The sequence below is a fragment of the Manis pentadactyla genome, chromosome 6 (assembly GCF_030020395.1).
Source record: "Manis pentadactyla isolate mManPen7 chromosome 6, mManPen7.hap1, whole genome shotgun sequence".
Taxonomy (NCBI): Eukaryota; Metazoa; Chordata; class Mammalia; order Pholidota; family Manidae; genus Manis; species Manis pentadactyla.
The window spans coordinates 106,264,096-106,291,594 of NC_080024.1; the positions used below are offsets into that span (position 1 = coordinate 106,264,096).

Consider the following 27,499-nt stretch of genomic DNA (forward strand, 5'->3'; position numbering starts at 1 on the left):
AAGAGCCTCAATAAATTCAAAAAGATTGAAATTGTACCAACCAGCTTCTCAGTCCAAAAAGGTACAAAACTAGAAATAAATTACACAAAGAAAACAAAAAAGCCTACAAACACATGGAGGCTAAAAAACATGCTTCTGAATAATCAGTTGATCAATGACCAAATTAAAACAGAAATCACACAATACATGGAGACAAACAAAAACAAAAACTCAACAGCCCAAAACCTGTGAAATGCAGTCAAGGCAGTTCTAAGAGGGAAGTACACAGCAATACAGACTTACCTCAAGAAACAAGAACAATCCCAAGAGACAGTCTAAACTCACAATTAAAAAAACTAGAAAAAGAAGAGTAAATGATGCTCAAGTCAGTAGAAGGGACATAATAAAGAATAGAGCAGAAATAAATAAAATAGAGAAGACTAAAACAATTAAAAAAATCAATGAAACCAGGAGCTGATTCTTTCAGAAAATAAATAAAATAGGTAAACCCCTAGCCAGACTTATCAAGAAACAAAGAGAGTGTACATACATAAACAGAATCAGAAACAAAGAAGGAATTATCACAACAGACACCATAGAATTACAAACAACTATTGGAGAACATTATGAAAATTTATATGCCAATAATTTGGACAACCTAGAAGAAATGGACAACGTTCTAGAAAAATACAACCTTCCAAGACTGACCCAGGAAGAAACAGAAAATCTGAACAGACCAATTACCAGCAATGAAATTCAACTGGTCAAAAAAGCTAACAAAAAACAAAATCCCAGGTCCTGATGCTTAACAGCTGAATTTTATCAAACATTTCAAGAAGAGCTAATACCCATCCTCCTTAAAGAATTCCAAAAAGTAGATGAGAAGGAATTACTTCCAAACTAATTCTATGAAGCCAGGATCACTCTCATACCAAACCAAAGACACCCCAAAAAAATAAAATTACAGATCAATATCCCTGATAAACATAGATACAAAAATCCTCAACAAAATATCAGCAACCAGAATTCGAAAATACATCAAAAAGATCATCCATCGTGACCATGTGCGATTTATTCCAGGGATACAAGGATGGTTCAATACTCAAAAATCAAATCAGCATCATAAACCACATCAACAAAAAGGACAAAAATCACATGATCATCTCAATAGATGTTGAAAAAGCATTTGACAAAATTCAATATCCATCCATGATAAAAACTCTCAAAAAAATGGGTATAGAGGGTAAGTACCTCAACAAGATAAAAGCCATATACAACAAACCCATAGCCAACACCATACTTAATAGCAAAAAGCAGAAAGCTTTTCCTCTAAGATTGGAAACAGGACAAGGATGCCCACTCTCACCACTTTTATTCAACATAGTACTAAAGGTCGTAGCTATGGCAATCAGACAACATGAAGAAATAAAAAGCATCCAAATTGGTAAGGAAGAAGTTAAACTGTCATTGTTTGCAGATGACATGATATTATATATAGAAGTGCCTAAAAACTACACCAAAAAACTATTGGAACTAATAACTGAATTCAGCAAAGTTGCAGGATACAAAACTAATACACAGAAATGTGTCACATTCCTATATACTAACAAAGAACTAGAAGAAAGAGAAATCAGGGAAACAATTCCATTTACAATTACATCAAAAAAATTAAATACCTAGGAATAAACCTAACCAAGGAGGTGAAAGACCTTTACTCTGAAAACTGTAAGACACTCATGAAAGAAATTAAAGAAGACACCAATAAATGGAAATACATCCCATGCTCATGCACAGGAAAAATTAATATTGTGAAAATGGCCATATGCCCAAAGCAATTTACAGATTCAATGTAATCCCTATCAGAATACCAACAGCAATCTTCAATGAACTAGAACAAATAGTTCTAAAATTCATATGGAACCAAAAAAGACCCCAAATAGCCAAAGCAATCCTGAGAAGGAAAAACATACACTCCCTGTCTTTAAGCTCTACTACAAAGCTACAGTAATCAAAACAATTTGGTATTGGCACAAGAACAGACCCATAGATCAATGGAACAGAAGAGAGAGCCAAGATATAAATCCACAAACATATGGTCGATTAATACATAATAAAGGAGACATGGATATACAATGTGGAAAAGACAGCCTCTTCAACAACTGTTGCTGGGAAAACTAGACAGCTACATGTAAGAGAATGAAACTGGATTACTGTCTAACTCCATATACAAAAGTAAACTTGACATGGATCAAAGACCTGAATGTAAGTCATGAAACCATAAAACTCTTAGAAGAAAACATAGGTAAAAATCTCTTGAATATAGGCATGAGCAATTTTTTTCCTGGACTCATGTCTTAGGGGCAAGGGAAACAAAATAAAAAATGAACAAATGGGACTACATCAAACTAAAAGCTTCTGTACAGCAAAGGACACCATCAGGAGAACAAAAAGGCATCCTACAGTATGGGAGAATATATTTGTAACAACTCATCTGATAAAAGCTTAACATCCAAACTATATAAAGAACTCATATGACTCAACACCCAACAAACAAGCAACCCGATTAAAAAATGGGTGGAGGATCTGAACAGACACTTCTCCAAAGAAGAAATACAGATGGCCCACATGCACATGAAAGGTTCCCCCACATCGCTAATCATCAGGTAAATGCAAATTAAAACCACAATGAGGTACCACCTCACACCAGTTAGGATGGCCAACATCCAAAAGACAAGAAACAACAAATTCTGGCTAGGATGCCAAGAAAGGGGAACCCTCCTACACTGTTGGTGAGAATGTAAGTTGGTGAAACTGTTGTTGAAAGCAATATGGAGGTTCCTCAAAAAGCTAAAAATAGAAATACCATTTGACCTAGTAATTCCACTTCTAGGAATTTACCTGAAGAAAACAAAATCCCTGTTTCAAAAAGACATATGCAGCCCTAAGTTTATCACCATGCCATTTGCAATAGCCAAGATATGGAAGCAACCTAAGTGTCCATCCATAGATGAATGGATAAAGATGTGGTACATATACACAATGGAATATTATTCAGCCAAAGAAAGAAAAGAAATTCTGCCATTTTCAACAACATGGATGGATCTAGAGAGTATTAAGCTCAGTTAATAGGCCCCATAGCAAAAGACAAATACCATATGATTTCACTTATTTGTGAAGTATAAAAACAGAAGGAACAAAATATCAGTAGTCTCATAGACACCAAGAAGGGACTAATGGTTACCAAGCGGGAGGGGTTATTTGGGGTTGGGACGTGAATAGTGAGGGGATAAAGGGGCACAATAATTTGCTATCACAATAAAATCTGGTCACAGGATGGTAGCACAGCATGGAGAATATAGTTAATGATTTTGTAACATCTTACTACTATTGATAGATAGCAACTGCACTAGAGGGAGTGAGGATTTAATATGGGTAACCACTCCCATACTGAACCACTGTGTTGTACATTTGAAACCAACATAAGATTATATATCAATACTTTTTTTTTAAATATTAAGGGAAAGTAGCCAGACACATTATAGAATTCCATATGTATGAAATGTCTAGAAAAGGTAAAACTACAGAGATAAAAAACAGTTCAGCAATTGCCTGGCAGTTGGCAAGGGAATAGGGACTGATCCCAAATAGACAACAGAAATTTTCTGGTTGGTGGGCGTGCTCTAAAAACTAGATGGGGTGATGGCTGCACAGTCATGTAAATTTCTAAAATTCATTAACTGTACATTTAAAATTGATGACTCTTAATTGATGTAAAATTCTTCCTGAGTAAAGCCATTTTTTAAAAAAAGCAAAAAATAAAACTGTACAAAACATCACTATTAAACAAATGTAAAGAAAACCATAACGAATACTAAAAAGTTATGTTAGAATACTATGAAATCACAAATTTTCTTAATTTCAACTTTTCTTAAGTATACATCACTTTAATAGTGGAAAAATGTAAAATGTCTTTTTAGGAAAAGTATAAATTTTGTTATTCTCTCAAAGCTGAATAGTAAGTCACTGATGCTTCCAAATAATTATCAAACATTTCCATTTTTTAAGTCACTGTAAAAAGAAATACTAACCTTCCAGCTAGCAGTACAATGCCAATCCCCACTTTCACTTTTATCCCAGACCTATAAGAAAATAAAAGATATTTTATACAAAGAATTCCTAAAAACAAATGTGAAAAACACTGAGAATGAATGAGTATACAACAAAGGAGGTGAACAGAAATTCACAATAGAATATAACTGTAAGTAAACATTCACTCATTCAATCAAATATATATTGAGAAACTTGGATGTCAGACACTGAGCTAAGCATGGAGGGGTCAAGGAAACTGTGCTCCAATAGGTAATAAAGACAATTACAGTTACAGTCAAGTCTTGTTATTTATAGTACTTATGTTCTATAATGTTTCTCTGAGCACCAAATTAGCAAATACTAAATCACTGCCCATAGGAGAAATACAAGGTTAGATTTACAGGGCACTCTACTCACAATTGTCAACCATTAATACACAATTGTTTTATGTTTGTATCTGTTCAAAGATGCCTTATTTAGTATTATTAATTCATTAACATGAACTCACAGCCAACAGCACTCTACTTCATGCCTGAATGAAGCAACCCTAACACACACATATTATATTCTCTTGAAAGCACATCACAACCTTCTTGCGCTTAAAAACACTAGGCAACACTTCAGCACTACACGCAGGGACCATTTTAGGCAGTGAAATAACCGACTAAAAGTACAAAAATGTGGCACTAAATAGACAATGGAAAGGACATTCATTTACAGTATGGGAGCCAAAATAAGAAAGAAAAGTGTCCTCCTATTTCATCTCATCTGCAAACATGCATATCAGGCAACTCCAATGTTTTGCCACTCTGCTCCTATCAGCCAATAACTGTGAGTATTGATTTTGGGGTTACAAATAAATTTCAGGGAGCAGGCAAATTCACAAATACAGAATTTGCAAATAATGACGATCAACTATGTATGTAACAAGCAAAAGCAAAATAACCTTACTAAGAACAAAAAATATATAGATTACCATACCTAGAAGACATTTTAATCTGTTAAAAAATGTAATGGTGAACAGTATGGGAGCTCCTCAAAAAACTAAAACATGTAATTACCATATGACCCAAGCAATTCTATTTCTGGGTATAGACCCAAAAGAATTGAAAACAGGGTCTTGAAGAGATATATGTACACCCACATTCATAGCAGCATTATTCACAATAGCTGAAACACAAAAGCAACCCAAAGTCCATCGAAAGATGAATAAGTAAAATATGTATATACAATACATAAATGGAATATTCTGCCTTAAAAAGGAAATTCTGACACATGCCACATGTACAAACCTCAGAGACATTTTGCTAAGTGATTTAAGAAAGTCACAAAAAAGACAAATATTGTATGATTCTACTTACATGAAGTACCCACATCAGTAAAATTCATAGAAAGTAAGGATTGGTGGTTGCCAAGGAGTAAGTATTTAATGGGTACAAGCGTTTCAGTTTTGCAAAATGAAAAAGACCTGTAGGATGGAAGCAATGGTTGCACAAAAGATGTGAAATGTACTTAATACCACTGAACTAAACACTTAAAAATGGGTAAGATGGTAAATTTTATGTTGTCTGTATTCTACAAAAAAAAAATTTTAATGTAAAAATGCTGGACACGGGAAATTATGCTATCCTATCAATACTCTCACTGACTGTAAAATACTACAACTTGCAAAAAGGCAATTTGCCAATTATTTGCAAAAGCTTTTAAAATAGTCATTAATTTGTCTACTGGACAGCCTAAGGAAATCATCCAAAATATATAAAACACTAAATTAATGAAGATTTTCAATGCAACACTGCTTTTGACAACCCAAACCTACAAATTGAAAGATTTATTAAAAGATTTAGTAATAAGTGGATAAGGAAAAAAATTGTATAGCCTATTCAATTAACAAACATTAACTAATTCACAAAATGTGGTGTATACATTCAACGATCTTAAAAATGAAGTTCTGATACATGCTACAAATATGGATGAATCTTGAAAACATAATGGTGAAATAACCCATACACAAAACGACAAATATTCTATGATTCCATTTATATGAAGTACCAAGAAGTCAAACTTATTTTTTTCAAAAAAAATTAGAGGTGACCACAGTCTGAGGCAGTGTGGGGGAAGAGGGAGTTGGTGGGTACAGAGTTTTAGTTTTGGAAAAAGTCCCGAGGTTGTATAGTGATTATCGTTGCACAATGTGAATGTTGTACTTAAAGCAACTGAACTGTAACATGCACTTAAAAACGGTTAGTTCACCATGGAAAAAAAATTTTAAGTGATCCTATACCTTTTATGGGTTACAATACTGTACTTGATGGACTTGGCGGCACTTTTTCAAAGGGAAAACTAGTTGTTACAAAACTGTATTGAGGGATCATTGGTATCAAACTTGATTGAATAACGAGGAGTTAAAAACCGTCCTTCCGATTTTCAGTTATTTTGGAGTTGTGGAGAATGTAAATAATCCACACTCCAGCTTTCACCTTCAAGTCTATTATCATTTACCCTATATCTGGGTTCCTAAAGCCCAAATATCATCCTCAGATTGTGCGAATTCCGATTGTCAGAGGAGCCAACAGACGTTTGCTGAAACTCCAACAAACATTCCAATTCCTCCATAGCAGCAGGTAGGGAACATTACGCAAAGAACATCACTGGATGTAAAAGGATTCGTATTTTCTTTCATTGCAAAACAAAGTCGGTTCCCACAGTCCTCTCAGGCGACGTCACTGGGACACACACCTCGTGAGCGGACGGCACTACAGGCCCTAAAGGGCAGTCGGCTCACTCAACAAGCGGGGAGTTAGGCCCACAGTCCTCGCGCGCACGCTTCGGACGGCCCCTAGCCTACAGTGAGGGGCTCAGGGTTCTTGTCCACAGCGACCGCCCCCGCGCGGGAACCCCGCGTGCTCCCGGGGTCCCCGGCGGCGAGAGGGCGCACGTGGCCTAGACTCCCGGCCCGCCCACTCTACGCAGGCGCGCCACAGCGCAACCCCCGCGGCAGCTGTGACCCCGGCACGGGGCGAAAATGACAGCAAGCCGCGAGTGGGGGATGCCCCCTCCTCTTGGGCTCCAGGCCTCTTGCCCGCGGGCGAGCCTCAAGCCCGAGAGCAGTCCCCTTTCTACGCGCCCTCTGTGCAGTCCTTCCGCTCAGACAGCGGACCGTGCACGCTCCACTCCCCCTCCTTCCAGGCTCGGCCCGGCCCGAGGCCTCCACGCGCACCTTGACGCTCTGGTCGCTGGAGCAGGTCGCCATCCGCCGCCCGTGGAAGTCGAAAGAGACATCATGGATAAGATCCTTATGGTCCGCCGCGATGCTACGCGCCACAAACATGGCTTCCGCCGGCCGCGCCTCCTCCGTCGGCCCCTCCCGCCTCCGAGAAGGGTGGCCCCAGCGGCGCGCCGACCGCAGACCGCAGGGACGGGGCCGCCGGGGTGCGCGCAGCGCGTGTTGCTCGCGCTTCGCCCCTCCCCGGCCCCCGGCCCGTCATGCCCCGCGAGGCGGCGCCTACGCCTCCCGGAGTCCCGCGTTGTGCCCTCGACTCGGGTCTTTCCTGTTCTCTAGCGAGTCAGAGGACGTCCTTGTTCGACGTAGGAAAATAGAGAAAGTTGAAAATCCTTTCTACAGTTATAGACCCTGTGTCAGTTTGGGTCGGTGTTTCCAAGACACGGGTCGAGCGCTCTGAGCGAGTGAAGACAACTTTGCTGGGACAAGAAACGGGAGAGGCCCTGAAGCGGTGACTACGGGGTCCAGGCCAGCCGGAGAGTGAAGACAGACGGAGTGAGGTTGGGAGCGAGGAAGTGAGGGGGTAAGGACTTCGAAGGATGAAAAGATAGGAAGTGGTCAAAATGGTTATAAAGATTTCACAGGTAAAACAGGCTTGGGGGTGATAAAAACTCAAAATTAGAAGGTTCTCCATGTGGAAACTAATTTGCATCATAAAAACAGAGAGTCACAGCCTTGCAGTCAATTCCACACTTGACCCAGTTTACAGACCCAAAAACCCTTAAGTAAAAGGCCAGATCCCCGTAAAGGACCCTGCTACACTGTCAAAAATACATACTGTTAATCTTCCTCTAAGCCTTTCCCCAGGAACCAAAGGCTTTTTACCATAGTGTTTATGCTTTGGGGAAAAGGAAAGAATTAGACTTTTCAGGAATTAACTGAACGCTAGCCCTGAACTGACCATTCTAGGAGACCCAAAACCTCGGAAGCGGAGTAAGGGTTATGGAGATCAGGTGACCTAAGGAGTTTAAGCTCAGCTCCTTCTCACAGTGGGTCCTGTGGGTCCGCAAACTCATCCTGTAGTTATTTCCCCAGTTCTGGAATGCATAATCGGGGTAGACATACTCAGTAACTGGCAGAATCCCCGCACTGGTTCTCCAACCTGTGTAGAAAGGGCTATTACAGTGGGAAAGTCCAGATACATGCCCACTACGACTGCCTCTACCTAGGAAATCAGTAAATGAAAAGCAATACTATATCCTGAGTTTGCCAAGATAAGTGCCACCCTCAAAGTCTTGAAGAATTTAGGAATGGTGATTCCCACCACAGCCCCATTCAACTCACCTATGTGGCCTCTGTAGGAAACTGGCTCTTGGAGAATGACAGTGGATTATCCTAAACTTACTTGTTAGTCACTGCAATTGCAACTGCCATTACATACGTGGTTTTACTGTTTGAGCAAATAAACATATTGGCAGCTGTTGATATGGCAAATGCTTTTTCCTCAATATTTGTTAACAAAGACTTTCACCAGAAGCAGTTTGCCTTCAGTAATATACTTTCACTGTGCGTTAGTTGGCTTGGGCCGCCACAACAAAATACCAGTCTGGTGGCTTATACAGAAATTTGTTCTTTCACAGTCCTGGACACTAGAAGTCCCAGACTGAGGTGCTGTCAGATTAAATTTCTGGTGAGAGCTCTCTCCCAGCTTGCAGACATCCACCTTCTCACTGGGTCTTCACATAATCTTTCTCTTCTATTTACAATCAGAGAGAGAGACATTTCTGTAATCCTTTTCTCAGGAGGACACCAATATTACAAGATAGGCCCCACCCTTTAACTTCATTTAATCTTAAGTACCTCCCTACAGGCCCTTCCTCCACATACAGTCGCATTGAGTCCCCAAAATTCATATGTAGAAGCCTTAACCCCCAATGTGGTAGTGGCTCCAATTGCAGCTACAATACTAGATGTGGTTTCATGGCTTGAGCAAATTAACACATCCCCTGGTACCTGATATGCAGCTATTGATCTGACAATTGCTTTTTTCTCTTTACCTGTCAAAGACCACCAGAAGCGGTTGGCTTTTACCTGGGAAGGCCAGCAATACATTTTCACTGCCCTACCTCAGGATTATATTAACTCTTTATCCCTATTTGTTCACAGGAATCTTGATTGCCTTTCTCTTTCACAAGATATCATTACATTCATGGCATTATGCTGATTGGACCTAGGGGGCAAAAAGTAGCAACTAATCTAAACTTACTGGTAAGACATTTGTGTGTTAGAGAGTAGGAAATAAATCCGACATGAATTCAGGGGCCTTCACCTCGGTGAAATTTCTAGGGGTCCAGTGGTGTGGGGCATGTGAAGATATCTCTTTTAAGATGAAGAGTAAGGTGTGTTTCATCTGGCTTCCTGATCAAGGAATTCACTTAGCAGCAAATGAAGTGTGGCAACGTGCCTATTCTTTTTTTTTTTTTTTGCAGGTACTCATTATTTTTTATAATTTTTTTTATTTTGGTATCATTAATCTACAATTACAGAAAGAACATTATGTTTACTAGGTTCCCCTCTTCACCAAGTCCCCCCCCCATATACCCCTTCACAGTCATTGGCAACGTGCCTATTCTTATAGAATTAGCTAGTCTTATGTTTCCCAACATCCTAAAATAGCAGTCATTATAAAATGGTGGAATGGCCTTTCAAAGACTCAGTTACAGTGCCAGCTGGGTAGCAATACCTTGCAGGATAGGGACATAGTTCTCCAGGAGGCTGTATTTGCTCTGAATCAGTGTTCAATATATGATCCCATAACCAGGAATCAAGCTTCAAAGGAAAGAATGCTTCCTTCCACCCAGAGACACAACAGTGATTCCACTGAACTGGAAGTTAAGACTGCCGCCCAACCACTTTGGGTTTCTTTTGTCTCTGAGTCAGCAGGCAAAGAAAGGCATGCTGTGCTGACTAAAGTGAATGGTTCTGACTACCAAGAGGAAACTGGGCTGCTACTCCACAGTGGAGATGCTGAAAAGTGCAATACTGGAGATGCCTTGGCTGTCTCTTAGTATTCCATGCCTTGTCATCAAGGTCAATGGAAAACGTCAACAATCCAATCCAGGAAGAACCACTAAGGGCAGGAATGAAGGTTTTGGTCACCCCACCAGGCAAGGAATCATGACCTTGATGATCAAGAGGAGATGCTTGCTAAAGGCAAAGGAAATACAGGATAGGTAGTAAGAATGTAGTTATAAGTAACAGCTATGACCACATGACCAGCTGCAGAAATGAGGACAGTAACTGTTACGAGTATTTCTTCCTTATTTGGTTACAAATATGTGTGTGTGTGTGTGCATGCGCACACATGCTTATGTGTGTCTGTATCAAATACCATTGTCTTCTTCCCCTCTTAGTCCCTTGTTATATGACATAAGCTGTATTAACTGTACATGATAGAACTTAAGTATTGTTAATTATACATCATGATATTTAAGTCATGGGACATCAAGTAGAATAGTAAACATCCCTCAAGGACTTTGCAGCCTCTCCTGAGGAAAGGGTTAGTGTGTTTTTAAGTTGTACACAGGAGAGTTGTATCATGCTAGGTGGAATTATGAACTTGGTATTGTCTTTATATGGTTTAAGGAGGTATGTATAGGAGCCAAGTGACAAAGGGTTAATCACTAGTATTTAATTTTATGTGTCAATTTGGCTAAGCTATAGTGCCTACATTAGTGAAATACTAGTCTTCATGTTGCTATGAAGATATTTTGTACCACATGTGATTGACATCTGTAATCAGTTCTTTACTTTAAGTAAAGAAGATTATCCTTGATAAGGTGGATTGACTTCATCCATTCAGTTGAAAGTCTTAAGAACAAAGCAGGAGCCAGGGCCAGTTCCTTAACATAGATCTCTTAAAATGTACAGATGACCTTGAACAATATAGATTTGAACTACATGGGCCCACATACATGCAGACTTTTTTCAATAAATATATTGAACATATTTTTGGAGACCTGTGACAATTTGAAAAAGTATTTTCTTTTCTCTACCTTTATTGTAAGAATACAAGTATATAATACATTTGCAAAATATGTGTTAATTAACTTTATGTTATCGATAAGGCTTCTGGTCAACAGTATGCTATTAATAGATAAGTTTTGGGGGAGACAAAAGTTATACATAAATTTTCATCTTCACAGGGGCCAGTGCCTCTAACTCCTGCACTGTTCAAAGGGGCAACTCTATATGTAAATACAAACATATATTGACATTCTCCCTCTTGTCTCCCTGCATATATAGGGACTTACTTTATATAAATTGTTGTATAAATTATGATATATTACTATTTTATATAAAAGAGATTTATTTTAAGGAATATATTCTATTGGTTCTGTTTCTTTGGAAACTGATAGAATTAGTTTCATCTGGTTTTGTACTTTCTGTAAATTGTACAATATATACATTTTCCTTCTTGCTTCTTTTGCTGTACGGTATATTTATGAGATTCATGCCTTCTTTGCAGAGGCCCCTCCATCCTACTGAGGATGTGGGAGTAGATCATCTCTGCAGTTCAGAGAGCCTCATTAAAAGGTAGCCTGTAGGTGGCACTAAAACATCTCACATAGAACTTGGAACTGTCCTGTAACTGCAGATTCGAAGGGTAGGCAACATCTGAAATTTTCCATGGTCTTTATGGAACAGACAGCATATTATCAAATTGGAAATGAAATATTTACATTTCTAAATTCAGTGCTAACTGACTCAATAAACTTGAAATGCTCAGGTTTTAGAGGCCTTAACAGAGTAGGCTGGGAGGCAGTTTGCCCTAAGTCTTGCACCAGGGAATCCCCATGATCCAGATGGTCTGAGATCTCACCCTACTTGCAGGCTAATGAGTTAGCCTGTCCTGGTCTCACAGACACTGGCAGAAGCCATGTTATTACCCACAACAAGAGCAGTAGCCAAAGAACCTACGTTTTCTTACATCATTTCCCTGAGCTCCAACATGATCAGAGCAAGTGACACAATACACACAGGGCATTGCAATTCAGAAGAATCTCTGAGCGCAGGGACCCTGAATATTTGATAATAGGCAGTAAGTATCTACCGCTTTGTTCTAGGGGAAGACACTATCTCCCAAGGTGTAAGCAAACGGCCCTTGTTCTGGAGAATGGCTGTTTGTTATACAGTGTTCTTGAAAAGATAATTCAGAACAAAGGGAACCCACTGCGTAGCTTGTGAGACATGCAGAAAAGTGAGAGACTATGGGGAATCATCTTGCAACAGGAGGATTATGGAGGTTGAGGGAAGAAAGTTTGGTGAAAGAGAAAGAAGTGCACCTCTAGAGTTGAGTTGACATGGGTCTGGTCGGTTGGGCCAAAAGGCTTTAATCTGGGAAGTGAAGGACTAGCCTCGGGTGCATGGCCTTTCATGGCATTCCTGCCTGAACATTTGAGAAGGTGGCATTCTGCCTCTCATCTGCTTGCATCAGGTTATGGAGAAAGTGGTCATGCAGACTTCTTTGCCTCTCTCCTGATTTCTGGAAGGGGGAGTCTGTCTAAACAGGCAAAGAGCCTGGGGGCAAGTTTTCATTTCTGTTTGAGGCAGGAGAGAGGTGGTGCATATGTGACTCCAGCAAAGGCTGCAGCCATGTTGAGAAGGACAGAGGGAGATGGCAGCAGCCCAGTAGGGCCACCTTCCTTGCTATGACCAAAGTGAGAATAGAGACTGTTTGCAGAATACTAGCTAGAGGAAAACCCTTGTCATTCTAGTATTTCTCAGTGCATAAGCAACAGTGTCTGGGGCTGGGATAAAGGACTCAATTTCTTCCATGCAAAAGGTTCAGAGGGTGGTTTTAGATAGAACTGCCAAGAAGTGTCTGTGTTTCAGGAATAGGACACCTAAGTTTGCTTGGTATAAGGAGAGCACAGATCCTCCATGGTTACTTCGCTTAGATCTATACTTCCCACTGTAATTTGTGTTATATATTAAAAGGACACAGTAGGAGTAATAGGATAACAGACAAGACAGGACCCCAAGGGCCAGACTGAAGACCCTGGCCTTTATCCTATAGGAAGAGAAGAACAATCAGAACTCCATTAGCAGGGAAACAACAGAGCAAAGTGGTATTTTATGAATTTTCCTCTGGAAGAAATTGGAAGAATCAGAGTTGAAGAAGTTTCTTTCCCAGTGTTCTTCACCTGGCACACAGTCAGCACTCAAAAATGTTTGGAGAAAATTAAAGAGAGAAAGAATTCCTCAAAGTGGATCCTGTCAGTACACATTGTTCTCAGCATCAGCTTTTGAATAATCCACTTTCATTTCTCATGTCAAGGGAGAGGTAAGAAAACAGGCTGTACACATATTTCATTGCTTTTTTGACTGATGTTTGCACTTGCTCCTCCCGTTATGACAGAGGGCAGTTACTGTTCTCTAGTTCTCACACTGTAATGGGCCTTGTCCCCCTGAGACCTGAGAAAGGAAATTGAGTTTTCTGTTAATTCAGTCACTACCCCAGGGCCTGGTTATTTAGGACAGCTAATGTGCAATGCTGTATAGTCTAGGGAGATAAGGAAACTTTTTACAGGTCACTTTTAAGACATAGTTTGAGTTGGCTATGGAAACTTCCTAAGCCCTCTGGGCTCCAGTGTTCTAGGTAAGGAGTTGCTCCTCTGACATCTGAGAAACTGCATTTTGAGCAGCCCAGTGTGGTAGACTGAATAAGTCTCCTCAAATATGTCCACATCCTACCCCCCAAGTCTGTGAATAGGTTCCCTTATGTGTTAAAGGAACTGAGAAGATACGATTAAGTTAAGTGTCTTGAGATGGGAGATGATCCTGGATTATCCAGGTGAGCCTGATGGAACTACAATAGTCCTTACAAGGGAGCTACAGGAAGGTCAGAGTCAACAGAAAAGACAATGTGATGAGAAACAGATGGGAATAAAGTGGCCATGAGCTGAGGAATGCGGACAGCCTCTAGAAACCGGAAAAGGCAAGGCAACTGTCCTTCTGGAGCCTCCAGAAGGAACCAGCACTGTTTCACCTTGATTTCAGCCCCTGAATACTCATTTTGAACTACTGACCTCCAGAACAGTAAGATGATCAACTTAGGTTGTTCTAAGCTAGTAAATTTGTTACAGCAGCAATAGGAAACACACACACAGCAAGCACTGGATATCTATGCAAGGTATTACCTAGGCCTCTCCCTCCACTAAAGGACCTTGTACTGGCCAGGTGCAGAGGGCCTCAGCCTCTACTTTACACTGGAATCATACAGAGAATTTCTGAAGCTCCTCTTGCCCAGGACCTATCCCTAGATTAATTGAGCCAAAATCTCTGGGACTAGCACCCAGGTACTATTATTATTGTTAATTTTTTTGTAAATAGAGAAATAGAAATAGTCCACATGATAATAAAATGTCCATATCTTAGGTGTTCAGTCCAAACAGCTTTCACAATTGTATACACCTGTGTAACCTCCATCCAAAAACAATATGCAGAACATTTTCATCTCAAAAGAAAGTTGCATCATGTTCCTTTGTGATGAATTCTGACTGCCCCCAGGCAAGACACAACCATTTTCTGACTTTTATTACCATCAGTGAGATTTGCCTGTTTTGGGACTTCATATAAATGCAGTCAGACAGTGTGTATTTTGAGGACGGGTCTGGCTTATTTTATTTAAAATAATGTTTTTGAGGAGGAGCCAAGATGGCAGCGTGAGTAGTTCAGCAGAAATCTCCTCCCAAAAGCATATATATATATTTGAAAATACAACAAATGCAACTATTCCTAAAAGAGAGACCAGTGGATACAGTACAACAGCCAGGCTACATCTACATCTGCGAGAACTCAGCATCACACGAAGGGGGTAAGATACAAGCCGCTGCCCAGCAGGACCCAAATGCCTCCCTCACCCCAGCTCCCTGGCGGGAAGAAAGCAGTCAAAGTGGGGAGAGAGTGAAAGCCCACAACTGCTAAACAACCAGCTCTAGTAATCCGCACTGGGAGCATGGACACAGGGTGCACGGTGTGCTGGATATTAGAGAAGCGGAAGGGCAAAATCTGTGAGTGGGTTCCCACAACCGGCTCCCCTGGGACAAAAGAAAAGCTAGTGCTTTTTGAAAGTCTTAAAGGGACAGGGGCTTCACAGCTGGATGGAATCGTCCCGGCACACACAGCCCAGCAGCTGGGAATCCTGGGGAGCTCCAGGCGACCTAACCACCTAGGAGGCAGCGCAGCTCTGAAGTCCCTCATGGCGATAAGCAGCCAACCAGTCGTTCCCCCGGCTGGTGCGGACCCCAACACGCCGGCCCAGTAGCGTGCGAGCCAGTGGCAGCGGTGGCAACAGCAGCCAACCGAGCGGCCCAGGAGCGACCATGCCCCCAGCAGCCGCCCAGAAACTCCTCCCGGCTCACAGCCGCCTGGGCCAGACCCAAAGGCCGCTGCCAGCACACAGTTGCCCAGCGGGGGCACAGCTCTCACAAGAGAGCACACCCGGCATGCCTGCCACTCCCTGCAGGGCTCTGCCCTACCCTGACAGAGATCCCACCCACAGCAGCCTGAGGGATTAATCTGGAGGATGCTCCAGGAGTGTGGGTAACCAACACAGGCAGTGGAGAAGGGCAAGGAGATGAGCAAACAGGAAAGGACTATGGTTTCCCAGCTGACACACGCGCTACCTGCCTACAGCTACCTCTATCACCATGAAAAGGCAGAAGAATTTGGTCCAGTCCAAAGTTACCAGTCCAGACAACCCCCGAGACAGGGCCTGGGGAGATAGAGTTAACGAATCTCCCCGAAAAAGAATTCAAAATAAGGTTTATAACCATGCTGATGGATCTGCAGAGAAATATGCAACAGTTGAAGAATAAAGTTGGGAGGGAGAATACAGAAATAAAACAGTCTCTGGAAGGACTTAAGAGCAGACGGGATGAGGTGCAAGAGACCATGAATGGAGTAGAAATCAGAACAGGAACACAGTGAAGCTGATGCAGAGAGAGACAAAAGGATCTCAAGGAATGAAAGAATACTAAGTGAACTATGTGACCAATCCAAATGGAACAATATTCACATTATAGGGTTACTAGAAGAAGAAAAGAGTAAAAGGAATAGAAAGTGTCTTTGAAGAAATAATTGCTGAAAACTTTCCCAAACTGGGGGAGGAAATAGTCTCTCAGACCATGGAGGCCCACAGAACTCTGAACACAAGGGACCCAAGGAGGACAACAACAAGGCACATTATAATTAAAATGGCAAAGATCAAAGACAAGGACAGAGTATTAAAGGCAGCCAGAGAGAGAAAAAAGGTCACCTACAAAGGAAAACCCATCAGGCTATCATCAGACTTCTCAACAGAAACCTTACATGCCAGAAGAGAATGACATGATATATTTAATGCAATGAAACAGAAGGGCCTTGAACCAAGAATACTGTATCCAGCACGATTATCATTTAAATATGAAGGAGGGATTAAACAATTCCCAGACAAGCAAAAGTTGAGGGAATATGCCTCTCACAAACCACCTCTACAGAATATTTTAAAGTGACTGCTCTAGATGGAAGCACTCCTAAGCCTAAATAGATGTCACCAGAGAAAATAAAATCACACCAAAGAAAGCAGACCAACCAAATACTAACTAAAGGCAAAAAATAAAATCAACTACCCACAAAAGCAGTCAAAGGAAACACAAAAGAATACAGAATAAAACACCTAACATATAAAGAATGGAGGAGGAGGAATAAGAAGGGAGAGAAATAAAGAATCATCAGACTGTACTTATAACAGCTCAATAAGCGAGCTAAGTTAGGCAGTACAATACTAAAGAAGCTAACCTTGAACCTTTGGTACCCATGAATCTAAAGACTGTAATGGTAATAAGTACATATCTCTGAATAATCACCCTAAATGTAAACGGAGTGAATGCACCAATCAAAAGACACAGAGTAACAATGGATAAAAAAGCAAGACCCATCTATATACTGCTTACAAGAGACACACCTCAAACCCAAAGATATACACAGACTGCAAGTAAAGGGTTGGAAAAAGATATTTCATGCAAACAACAAGGAGAAAAAAAGCAGGTGTTGCAGTACTGGTATCAGACAAAGTAGACTTCAAAACAAAGAAAGTAACAAGAAATAAAGAAGGACATTACATAATGATAAAGGGGTCTGCCCAACAAGAGGATATAACCATTATAAATATATATGCACTCAATACAGGAGCACCAACATATGTGAAACAAATACACAATTAAAGGAGGAAATAGAATGCAATGCATTTGTTCTAGAAGACTTCAACACACCATTCACTCCAAAGGACAGATCCACCAGACAGAAAATAAGTAAGGACACAGAGGCACTGAACAACACACGAGAACAGATGGACTTAACAGACATCTACAGAACTCTAAACCCAAAAGCAGTAGGATACACATTCTTCTCAAGTACACGTGGAACATTCTCGAGAATAGACCATATACTAGGCCACCAAAAGAGCCTCAGGAAATTCAAAAAGATTGAAATTCTACCAACTAACTTCTCAGACCAAAAAGGCATAAAACTAGAAATAAATTGTACAAGGAAAACAAAAAGGCTCACAAACACATGTAGGCTTAACAACATGCTTCTAAATAAACAATGGATCAATGACCAAATTAAAACAGAGACCAAGCAATATATGGAGACAAATGACACTGAAAGCATAAAGCCCCAACTTCTCTGGGACGCAGCGAAGGCACTTCTAAGAGGAAAGTACATAGCAATCCAGGCCTATTTAAAGAAGGAAGACCATTCCAAAATGAATAGTTTAAAGTCACAATTATTGAAACTGGAAAAAGAAGAACAAATGAGGCCTGAAGTCAGCAGAAGGAGGGACATGATAAAGATAAGGGAAGAAATAGATAAAATTGAGAACAATAAAATAATAGAAAACAATGAAACCAAGAGCTGGTTCTTTGAAAAAATAAACAAAATAGATAAGCCCCTGGCCAAACTTAAGAGAAAAAGAGAATCTACACACATCAACAGAATTGGAAATGAGAAAGGAAAAGTCACAATGTACCCCACAGAAATACAAAAAACTATTAGAGAATACTATGAAAATCTGTATGTTAACAAGCTGGAAAACCTAGAAGAAATGGACAACTTCCTAGAAAATTACAACCATCCAAGACTGACCAAGGAAGAAACAGAAAATCTAAACAGACCAATTACCAGCAAAGAAATCAAATAGTAATAAAAAAAACTACCCAAGAACAAAACCCCAGGACCAGGTGGAATCACCACTGAATTTTATCAGACATATAGAGAAGACGTAATACCCATTCTCCTTAAAGTTTTCCAAAAAATAGAAGATGAGGGAATACTTCCAAACTCATTCTATGAAGCCAGCATCACTCTAATACCAAAACCAGCCAAAGACCCCACCAGAAAAGAAAACTACAGACCAATAACCCAGATGAACACAGATGAAAAAATACTCAACAAAATATTAGCAAACTGAATTAAAAAATACATCAAGAGGATCATACACCATGATCAAGTGGGATTCATCTCAGGGATGCAAGGATGGTACAACATTCAAAAATCCATCAACATCATCCACCACATCAACAAAAAGAAGGACAGAAACCACATGATCATTTCCATAGATACTGAATAAGCATTTGACAAAATTCAACATCCATCCATGATAAAAACTCTCAACAAAATGTGTATAGAGGGCAATTACCGCAACATAATAAAGGCCATATACGACAAACCCACAGCCAACATCATGCTTAACATCAAGAAGCTGAAAGCTTTTCACCTAAGATTGGGAACAGCACAGGGATGCCCACTCTCCCCACTTTTATTCAACATAGTACTGTATGTACTAGTCACAGTAATGAGACAACACAAAGAAATACAAGGCATCCCTATTGGTAAAAAAAAAAAGTCAAACTGTCACTATTTGCAGATGACATGATATTGTACATAAAAAACCCTAAAGACTCCATTCCAAAGCTACTAGAACTAATATCTGAATTCAGCAAAGTTGCAGGATACAGAATTAATACACAGAAATCTGTTGCTTTCCTATACACTAATGATGAACTAACAGAAAGAGAAATAAGGAAAACAATTCCATTCACAACTGCATCAAAAAGAATAAAATACCTAGGAGTAAACCTAACCAAGGAAGTGAAAGACCTATACCCTGAAAACTACAAGACACTCTTAAGAGAAATTAAAGAGGACACTAACAAATGGAAACTCATTCCATGCTCTTGGCTAGGAAGAATTAATATTGTGAAAGTGGCCATCCTGCCTAAAGCAATCTACAGATTCAATGTGATGCCTATCAAAATACCAGCAACATTCTTCAACGAACTGGAATAAATAGTTTTAAAATTCATATGGAACCACAAAAGACCGCAAATAGCCAAAGCAATCCTGAGAAGGAAGAATAAAGCAGGGTGCATCTCCCCTCCCAATTTCAAGCTGTTCTACAAAGCCACAGTAATCAGGACAATTTGGTACTGGCATAAGAACAGAGCCACAGACCAGTGGAACAGAATAGAGAGTTCAGATATTAACCTAAATATATATGGTCAATTAAAATATGATAAAGAAGCCATGGACATACAATGGGGAAATGACAGCCTCTTCAACAGCTGGTTTTGGCAAAACTGAACAGCTACATGTAAGAGAATGAAACTGGATCATTGTCTAATCCCATACACAAAAGTAAATTTGAAATGGATCAAAGACCTGAATGTAAGTCATGAAACCATATAACTCTTGGAGGAAAACATAGGCAAAAATCTCTTGGACATAAACATGAGCGACTTCTTCATGAACATATCTCCCCGGGCAAGGGAAACAAAAGCAAAAATGAGCAAGTGGGACTATATCAAGCTGAAAAGCCTCTGTACAGCAAAGGACACCACCAATAGAACAAAAAGGCATCCTACAGTATGGGAGAATATATTCATAAATGACAGATCTGATAAAGGGTCAACATCCAAAATATATAAAGAGCTCATGCACCTCAACAAACAAAAATCAAGTAATCCAATTAAAAAATGGGCAGAGTTGCTGAACAGACAGTTCTCCAAAGAAGAAATTCAGATGGCCAGCAGACGTGAAAAGATGCTCCACATCACTAGTTACCAGAGAAGTACAAATTAAAACCACAATAAGATATCACCTCACACCAGTAAGGATCACCACCATCCAAAAGACAAACAACAACAAATGTTGGTGAGGTTGTGGAGAAAGGGGAACCCTCCTGCACTGCTTGTGGGAATGTAAACTAGTTCAACCATTGTGGAAGGCAATATGGAGATTCCTCAATAAACTCAAACTGGAAATACCATTTGACCCAGGAATTCCACTCCTAGGAATTTACCCTAAGAATACAGCATCCCAGTTTGAAAGAGACAGATACACCCCTATGTTTATCGCAGCATGATTTAAAATAGCCCAGAAATGGCAGCAACCTAAGTGTCCATCAATAGATGAATGGATAAAGATGGTGTGATACATATACACAGTAGAATATTATTCAGCCATAAGAAGAAAACAAATTCTACCATTTTCCACAACATGGATGGAGCTAGAGGGTATTATGCTCAGTGAAATAAGCCAAGCGGAGAAAGACAAATACCAAATTATTTCACTCATATGTGGAGTATAAGATCAAAGAAAAGACTGAGGAAACAAAACAACAGCAGAATCACAGAACCCAAGAATGGACTAACAGTTACCAAAGGAAAGGGACTAGGGAGGATGGGTGGGAAGGGAGGGATGGAGGGGTGGGAAATAAAGGGGGCATTATGATTTGCATGTATAATGTAGGGAGTGGCACAGGGAGGGCTTTACAACACAGAGAAGACAAGTAGTGATTCTACAGCATGTTACTATACTGATGGACAGTGACTGTGATGGGGTATGTGGGGGCGTCTTGGTGATGAGGGAGTCTAGTAAACATAATGTTCCTCATGTAATTGTAGATTAATGATGCCAAAATTTAAAAAAACTTTAAAAAAATAATAATGTTTTTGAGATTCATCCATGTGGTTTATACTCCTTTTTATTACCCAGTAATATTTGATTATATTAATTGCCATTTATCCATTTTGATGTTGATAGATTTTGGAGTTTACAATTTGGGGCTATTACGAACAAGAGTAGTGTAGTGATTTTAAAACATGGCCACAAAATATTTGACACTCCTTCATCAGAAGTGGCTTTCCCCTCCTCTCCTGCTGGAGCTGGACAGGCTGTGACTGCTTCAAATAATAGAGAATCGTGGAAATAACCTTTTTCTAGACTGAATTATGTCACCCCAATTATATATATATGTTGAAGCCCTACCCCCCCACCCCGAAGTGACTGTATTTGCAAAGAGAACCTGTGGTGTAGGGGACAGCCTTTGTCTTCTCACATGTTTGTAGGCAGAATGGGAAAGCACCTTCCCCCATGTCTGAATGCAGCATGGGAAAACACCAGCTTGAGAACAACCGGTGCAGTCCTTGGAAGTTATCTGCCCACAAAAACATATCTTGTCCTCAAGGACGAGCCAAGACGCCTCACTCTGAAAATAGGGGGACCTTGAGGACGTGTGAAAACACCGCCCCTGCTTACTAGACAGTTTCTAAGAAAATCAACAGGGTGCTCTGGCCTGCCCACCCTGAGAAGGGAAAGATGAGTATAGCACTTTGCTGAGGTCCGAGAAAGGCAGTATAAAAATAAAGGTGCCGCACCACATCGGGGCTGCAGCCATTGTCTGTCTGTCTGTCTGTGTTGTCTGTGTTTTTTGTTCTCTCATTTCACCCAAAGAAGATGAGCGGCATGTTACATCTGGCGCCCAACGTGGGGCGTCCTCTCAGAGTTGAGTTGTACATATATTCAGCTCCATGCCTCCCCTTCGGACTGTTCGACTTGGACGGCAGGCACCGTCAAGTGGTGCCCAAACAGGGACCTGAAGTACAGAGGAGAACGTGAGAGCCGCTGAGAGATAACAGTGCGCACGAAACAGGTGAGGGGCGGTGAATCATTTAACCTCTGAGAGTATCATGGGGGCTGGAAATAACCGAGTCCTATTTGCACAGATACTTAAGCATATGCTGCAGACGCGCAGCGCAAAGCCCCCTGGACTGAAGCTGTCTAAACCTTAACCCAGTTATGTAAACTGCTTGCCCTTGGAGTGTATTCTTGAAAACTGAAGTACTTTGATCAAGTAAGCTAAAAAGAAAGAAGATAATTGAACATTAGAAATTCAAATCTTTATGTCAGTTTGTCTGTGTATATGTTTTTATATGAAAAGTGTTGCTAACTGTAGTCGTTATGTCTCAGTCTAAATGTTTGTGTGTCTAAGAGTGTAAATGACAGATTTTTCTACCTCCGGAGGGTATTAATAAGATTGATTTAAAGACAAGTGCTTGTGAAAATTGAGCATTCTAAAATTTCCAGAAAATTCTAATAGAAAATATTAAGCATTAATGCTAATTTAAGTTGAACTAAAATGGACATGTCCTTATGGTTATCAGCTGCCTAAGTTTACCTAAAGTCACTTAAGTTGATGTTATCTACTAAATCTTTCAAGATTAAAATGCTTAGAGGCTCGACTTTGTCTAATATTCAGTAAAAGTTTTGTAAGTAATCTAGCATAGTTGTTAAGAATGAATAAACTAAACATAGCAAGTGAACTTCTTAATAATAATTGTGTGTTACAGTGTGTATACCTACCTACAGCCTGAGAATCTTTGTGGTAACCTAAAACCTTAAAGTTTTGCTAAGTTAAGAAGATAGACTTTGTGCTTAGTGAGAGATTGTACTGTAAAGTTCATGGTTACAGAAATTACAAAATGTGTTCATAAATTTGTCAATCTAAAGAATGTTAGTTTAACAGTTTACAATAGCCTACTTCTCAGTGTTCACTGAAAATTAAGGTTCCTAATGGTTTTAAGTTCTAAATAAAACTACTTAAAGTAATAAACAAAACATTTCTCTATGCTAAAAGATGTATGTTTTAATAAGAGAAGATATAAGGAATGGAAATTCGTTCTGCATGCTAAAAAATGTGTCTTTTGATAAAAGAAAGTAACTTTGTTCTAAAGTACAGCTATTTATTTAAAGAGGGAGAACTGAATGTAAAAGGAAGTTATAGAAAATTTGTGAAATAATTGGTATGGTCATGCTATATAAAATTAAAGCAAATGAGTCTCAGTATCAAGTACACAGCAAAATTAGAATTTTGTTTTCAGTTTAAAAACCCTAATTTTTTTAACTGTTAATCTGCTTTTTCTGTCGAAAGATTGCAAAGGGTTCTCTAATTGTTTTATCAAAGCAGTTTCTCATGCTTAAAGTCTCAGTGAATTGTCCGAGTATTTCAAAAAATGAGATCTTAATATTAAAAGGACTAAAAGCTAAACTATGCTAACAACTGTGTAACCTAATAGATAAGTATTGCTTCATGGCAACCTATAATCCTATTTAAGCAAGTGCCAAAGAAACTTTCTTCTGACAACTTCCCAAAATCAAATTCAAAAAGGTATTTTTACCTCTAATTAACTCTGATATTTTCCAGAGGGCCCCTGGAACATATCAGTAGAATTTCTTCTCCTCATCAAGGAAAATACTGGACTAATTTGGCTTATTTACCCAATATATATTTACCTGGAAAGCACTGTCAAAAGGAATAATGCTAAACTTTATTACTGAATGTTTTATGTTACAGAAATGTCACTCTTCCCCCTAAGGCACTTACTCCTGGTGCTTAATTAAATTTACCTGTTAGTACTACTATAATCACTGTGTATGTATTGATTGTACTCATGTACCCTCTTACTGTAATTCTACAATCAGTGTAAAATGGTCTTCTAAATATAGACTCCCAAACAGTTAGGTATTTTTGTTTAATAACAAAACATATCAAGCCCTTTCTTCACACTATGGTGTAGGACGCATTCTTCCTGCTCTACATCCTGGATATAGGCGCAAGGGGCTTCTCCGACCTCTGCCATCTGATTGTGATGAAAACTTGAAACTTTAAGATCCTGCGGCTGTTGCAGTTGCAGCTGCATTCCTCCTGCCGGTTCCTGGACTTGGCGTTGGAATGCAGAAAGAGATATCTAAGTTAGCCTGTGCATATAGCAAAACAACAAACTTGACTGCTTCTTTACTATCTGAACTCAACCAAGAACTGGGAGAAGTGCGAGCTGCAGTGCTTCAGAATCGCTCTGCTATAGACTGTCTGCTATTAAAAGAACATGTAGGATGTGAACAATTTCCAAGAATGTGCTGTTTCAATTTGTCTGATTTTTCTCAAACTACCCAAAATCAATTAGATGATATCCATCACATTGTCAATAAGTTTTTACAAATACCTGAGTTATCTAATTAGTTTTCTTAATTTCATTACATATAACTAGTAATTGTAAGTCTGCCTTTGTTATGTATCTGTATTCCTATTCTGTTAATGTGTGTATGCAATTTAACTAGTAGTTTGTTAAAACCTATATATATATATATTCAAGTAATGTCTGTCCTTCGACATGTTCGATCTCAGCCATGTAATATTTAAAGAAAGGGGGAGATGTAGGGGACGGCCTTTGTCTTCTCACATGTTTGTAGGCAGCATGGGAAAGCACCTTCCCCCATGTCTGAATGCAGCATGGGAAAGCACAAGCTTGAGAACAACCGGTGCCGTCCTTGGAAGTTATCTGCCCACAAAAACATATCTTGTCCTCAAAGACGAGCCAAGACGCCACACTCTGAAAATAGGGAGACCTTGAGATGTATGAAAACACCACCCCTGCTTCTGGCATGCCCCCCCCTGAGAAGGAAAAGATGAGTATAGCACTTGGCTGAGGTCCGAGAAAGGCAGTATAAAAATAAAGGTGCTGCGCCACATCGGGGCTGCAGCCATTGTCTGTCTGTCTGTCTGTGCTGTCTGTGTTTTTTGTCCTCTCATTTCAGCCAAAGAAGATGAGTGGCACATTACATCTGGTGCCCAACGTGGGGCGTCCTCTCAGAGTGAGTTGTACATATATTCAGCTCCACGCCTCCCCTTCGGGCCGTTCGACTTCGACGGCAGGTACTGTCACTGTGGGAGGTAATTAAGGTTAAATGAGGTCATAAGGGCAGACCCTAATATATTGGGCTGGTGTTATAAAAAGAGGAAGAGAGACCAGTTTTCTCTCTCTGTGCACAGAAGAAAGCCTCATGAAAACAAGTGAGAAGGCGGCAGTCTGCAAGCCAGAAAGAGAGTCCTCACCAACCACCAACCCTTAGTCTTGGACTTTCCAGCCTCCACAACTGTGAGAACATAAATGTCTGTTGTTCAAGCCCCCCAGTCTTTGGTGTTTTGTTATGGCAACCCCAGTGAATTAATGCAGATATTACATTACTTCTGAGGCTGTAATTTAAAAGGCCAAGCAACTTCTCAAAGCTGGGAAGTTCTTTGGGAATACCAACTTAGACCCTGAGCTGCATGGAATATGTCTGGGACCTTTAGACCACCATTTGGGAAAGTCTACTGTAGACTCTGGTTGAAAGTTCCAGGTGAGCTCAGACCAGCCATCCCAACCCAGGGCCAGACCAGAGTGGGAATGGCTGTATCACACAAGGGCCATGGTGGGGCAGAGAGGAGCTGTGCCACTGTGTCCCTTCTCAATTCCTGTCCACAGAATCTGTGAGCATGAAAAATGGTTGTATGCCTCTGATTTGGAGGTGGTCTTTTAGTCACATTGGATAATTGGAACAATGCTGTTACAAGCATTCTTGGAGAAGTTTTTTTGGGGAACCGATTCATTCATTTCTCTCCATTAAGTATGTTGGATTAAAATTGCTGGTTTGAAAGTTCAGTGCATTTTTGACTTTATACAAATTCACCACAGTTCGCCAATCTGGTTGTGCTATTTTACACACCCAGCAGCTAAGCATGAGAATTTCAGTTGCTCTACATCTTTGTCAACATTTGGTGTTATTCTTTTTGATGTTAGCCACCCTGGTGGGTATGAAAGGGTACCTCGTTGTTAGTTTATTTTCAGTCCTTTTGTTACTAATGATATTGAGCCTCCTTTCATGGGCTTATTGGCCATTCATCTACTTTTGTGGAGCGTTCAAGTCTTGTCTTTTTAAAGACTGGGTTGTTGGTCCTTTACTGTTCATTTGTGAGGATTCTTTATGGAGTCTGGATGCAAGGCTTTTGTCAGATGAATTAACTGAGAATATTTTTTTCCAGTCTATGTGACATTAATACTTTTTAAAACTCTGTAGGTGATTCCAAGGTGTAGCTAACTTGAGACCACTGACCTAGTGCTTATTTCCATCTTTTTCAGAGGACAAATATCAGAGTCCACTGTAGAGGATTTAGAGTCAGACTGCCTGGTGACTTGGTGTCAACACTTGCCTGCTGCTTGATCTTCAGCAAGTCATGTTAGAGGATAAAATAAGGCACATTAAAATTTTCATGAGTTTATTTGAATGTACCTCAGTTGAAATGGGGCATTACCACCCCAGCTGTGGTTAGGAGTGCCCTCCAGTACGATTGAGGGGAAAGGTTTTTATGGGGAAGATTCAGACATAAAGCAAGGAAATTATTTGATTGGCTATAATTTAAGCATTTGACTTATCTGGGAAAGTTTCATTGTCTGTCTGACTGGTTGTTCTGAAGTTCCATTTTCTCAGATTCAAGTGCATTGACTCTGGCTTTGGTTTTGGTTTGCTTACATAGGCTGCGAAGGCATTAGGACCACCTCAGTCTAATGGCCTTCTTGTTTAATTACTTTACCAGCCACTTAACAGCTCTGTACCTCATTTTCTTGTCTCTAAAATAGAGTTAATGATAGTATTATGAAGAATGTTGTAATATTTAAAGGTAATCAAATGCAGAACCATTAGTATGGCAACAGTGCAACAATACAGATCATGGTATTTTCAAGACAGTATCACATTTTCAAATTAAAACTTCTCTTACTCATACAGAATCTTATGTTTTAGGCAAGTTTTTCAGGTCCTCAGTGGGTGCCCTGTATAAAAGCCTGGTGTGGGAGTAATGGGCAGTTATAATGCCTTAGATATATAAGGAACTCCTTGAAAATAATACCTCCATTGGGTATTTGTGTTTTAAATGCCTTGTGCTTCAGATTGTCTCTAGTTACCAAGGGAAGGATGGGTGGGTGGTATCAGCTGACAGTAATGCAG

General features: G+C 40.0%; 1 protein-coding gene and 1 long non-coding RNA gene across 5 annotated transcripts in view; one reads left to right on the plus strand and one right to left on the minus strand.

Annotated features, from left to right (window-relative positions):
- The window catches only part of SEH1L (SEH1 like nucleoporin), a 32,153-nt gene extending 24,612 nt beyond the window's left edge, over positions 1-7,541 (minus strand). For all 4 annotated transcript variants that reach the window (XR_005027148.2, XM_057504022.1, XM_036897242.2 and 1 more), the window contains exons 1-2: positions 7,289-7,541; positions 4,068-4,118 (exon numbers count right to left, since the gene is read on the minus strand). Coding sequence is in view for 3 of the 4 variants with exons in the window: in XM_057504022.1 (XP_057360005.1) it covers positions 4,068-4,118; positions 7,289-7,399 (162 nt within the window). In the remaining variant the exon portion in view is untranslated. The remainder of the gene's footprint in view (positions 1-4,067; positions 4,119-7,288) is intronic.
- A 108-nt stretch (positions 7,542-7,649) lies between these two features.
- LOC118918435 (uncharacterized) lies at positions 7,650-26,774 on the plus strand. The gene is made up of 3 exons (XR_008998293.1): positions 7,650-7,802; positions 9,458-9,559; positions 26,635-26,774. It is a non-coding gene; the product is annotated as an uncharacterized LOC118918435 (long non-coding RNA).
- The last annotated feature ends 725 nt before the right edge of the window (positions 26,775-27,499 follow it).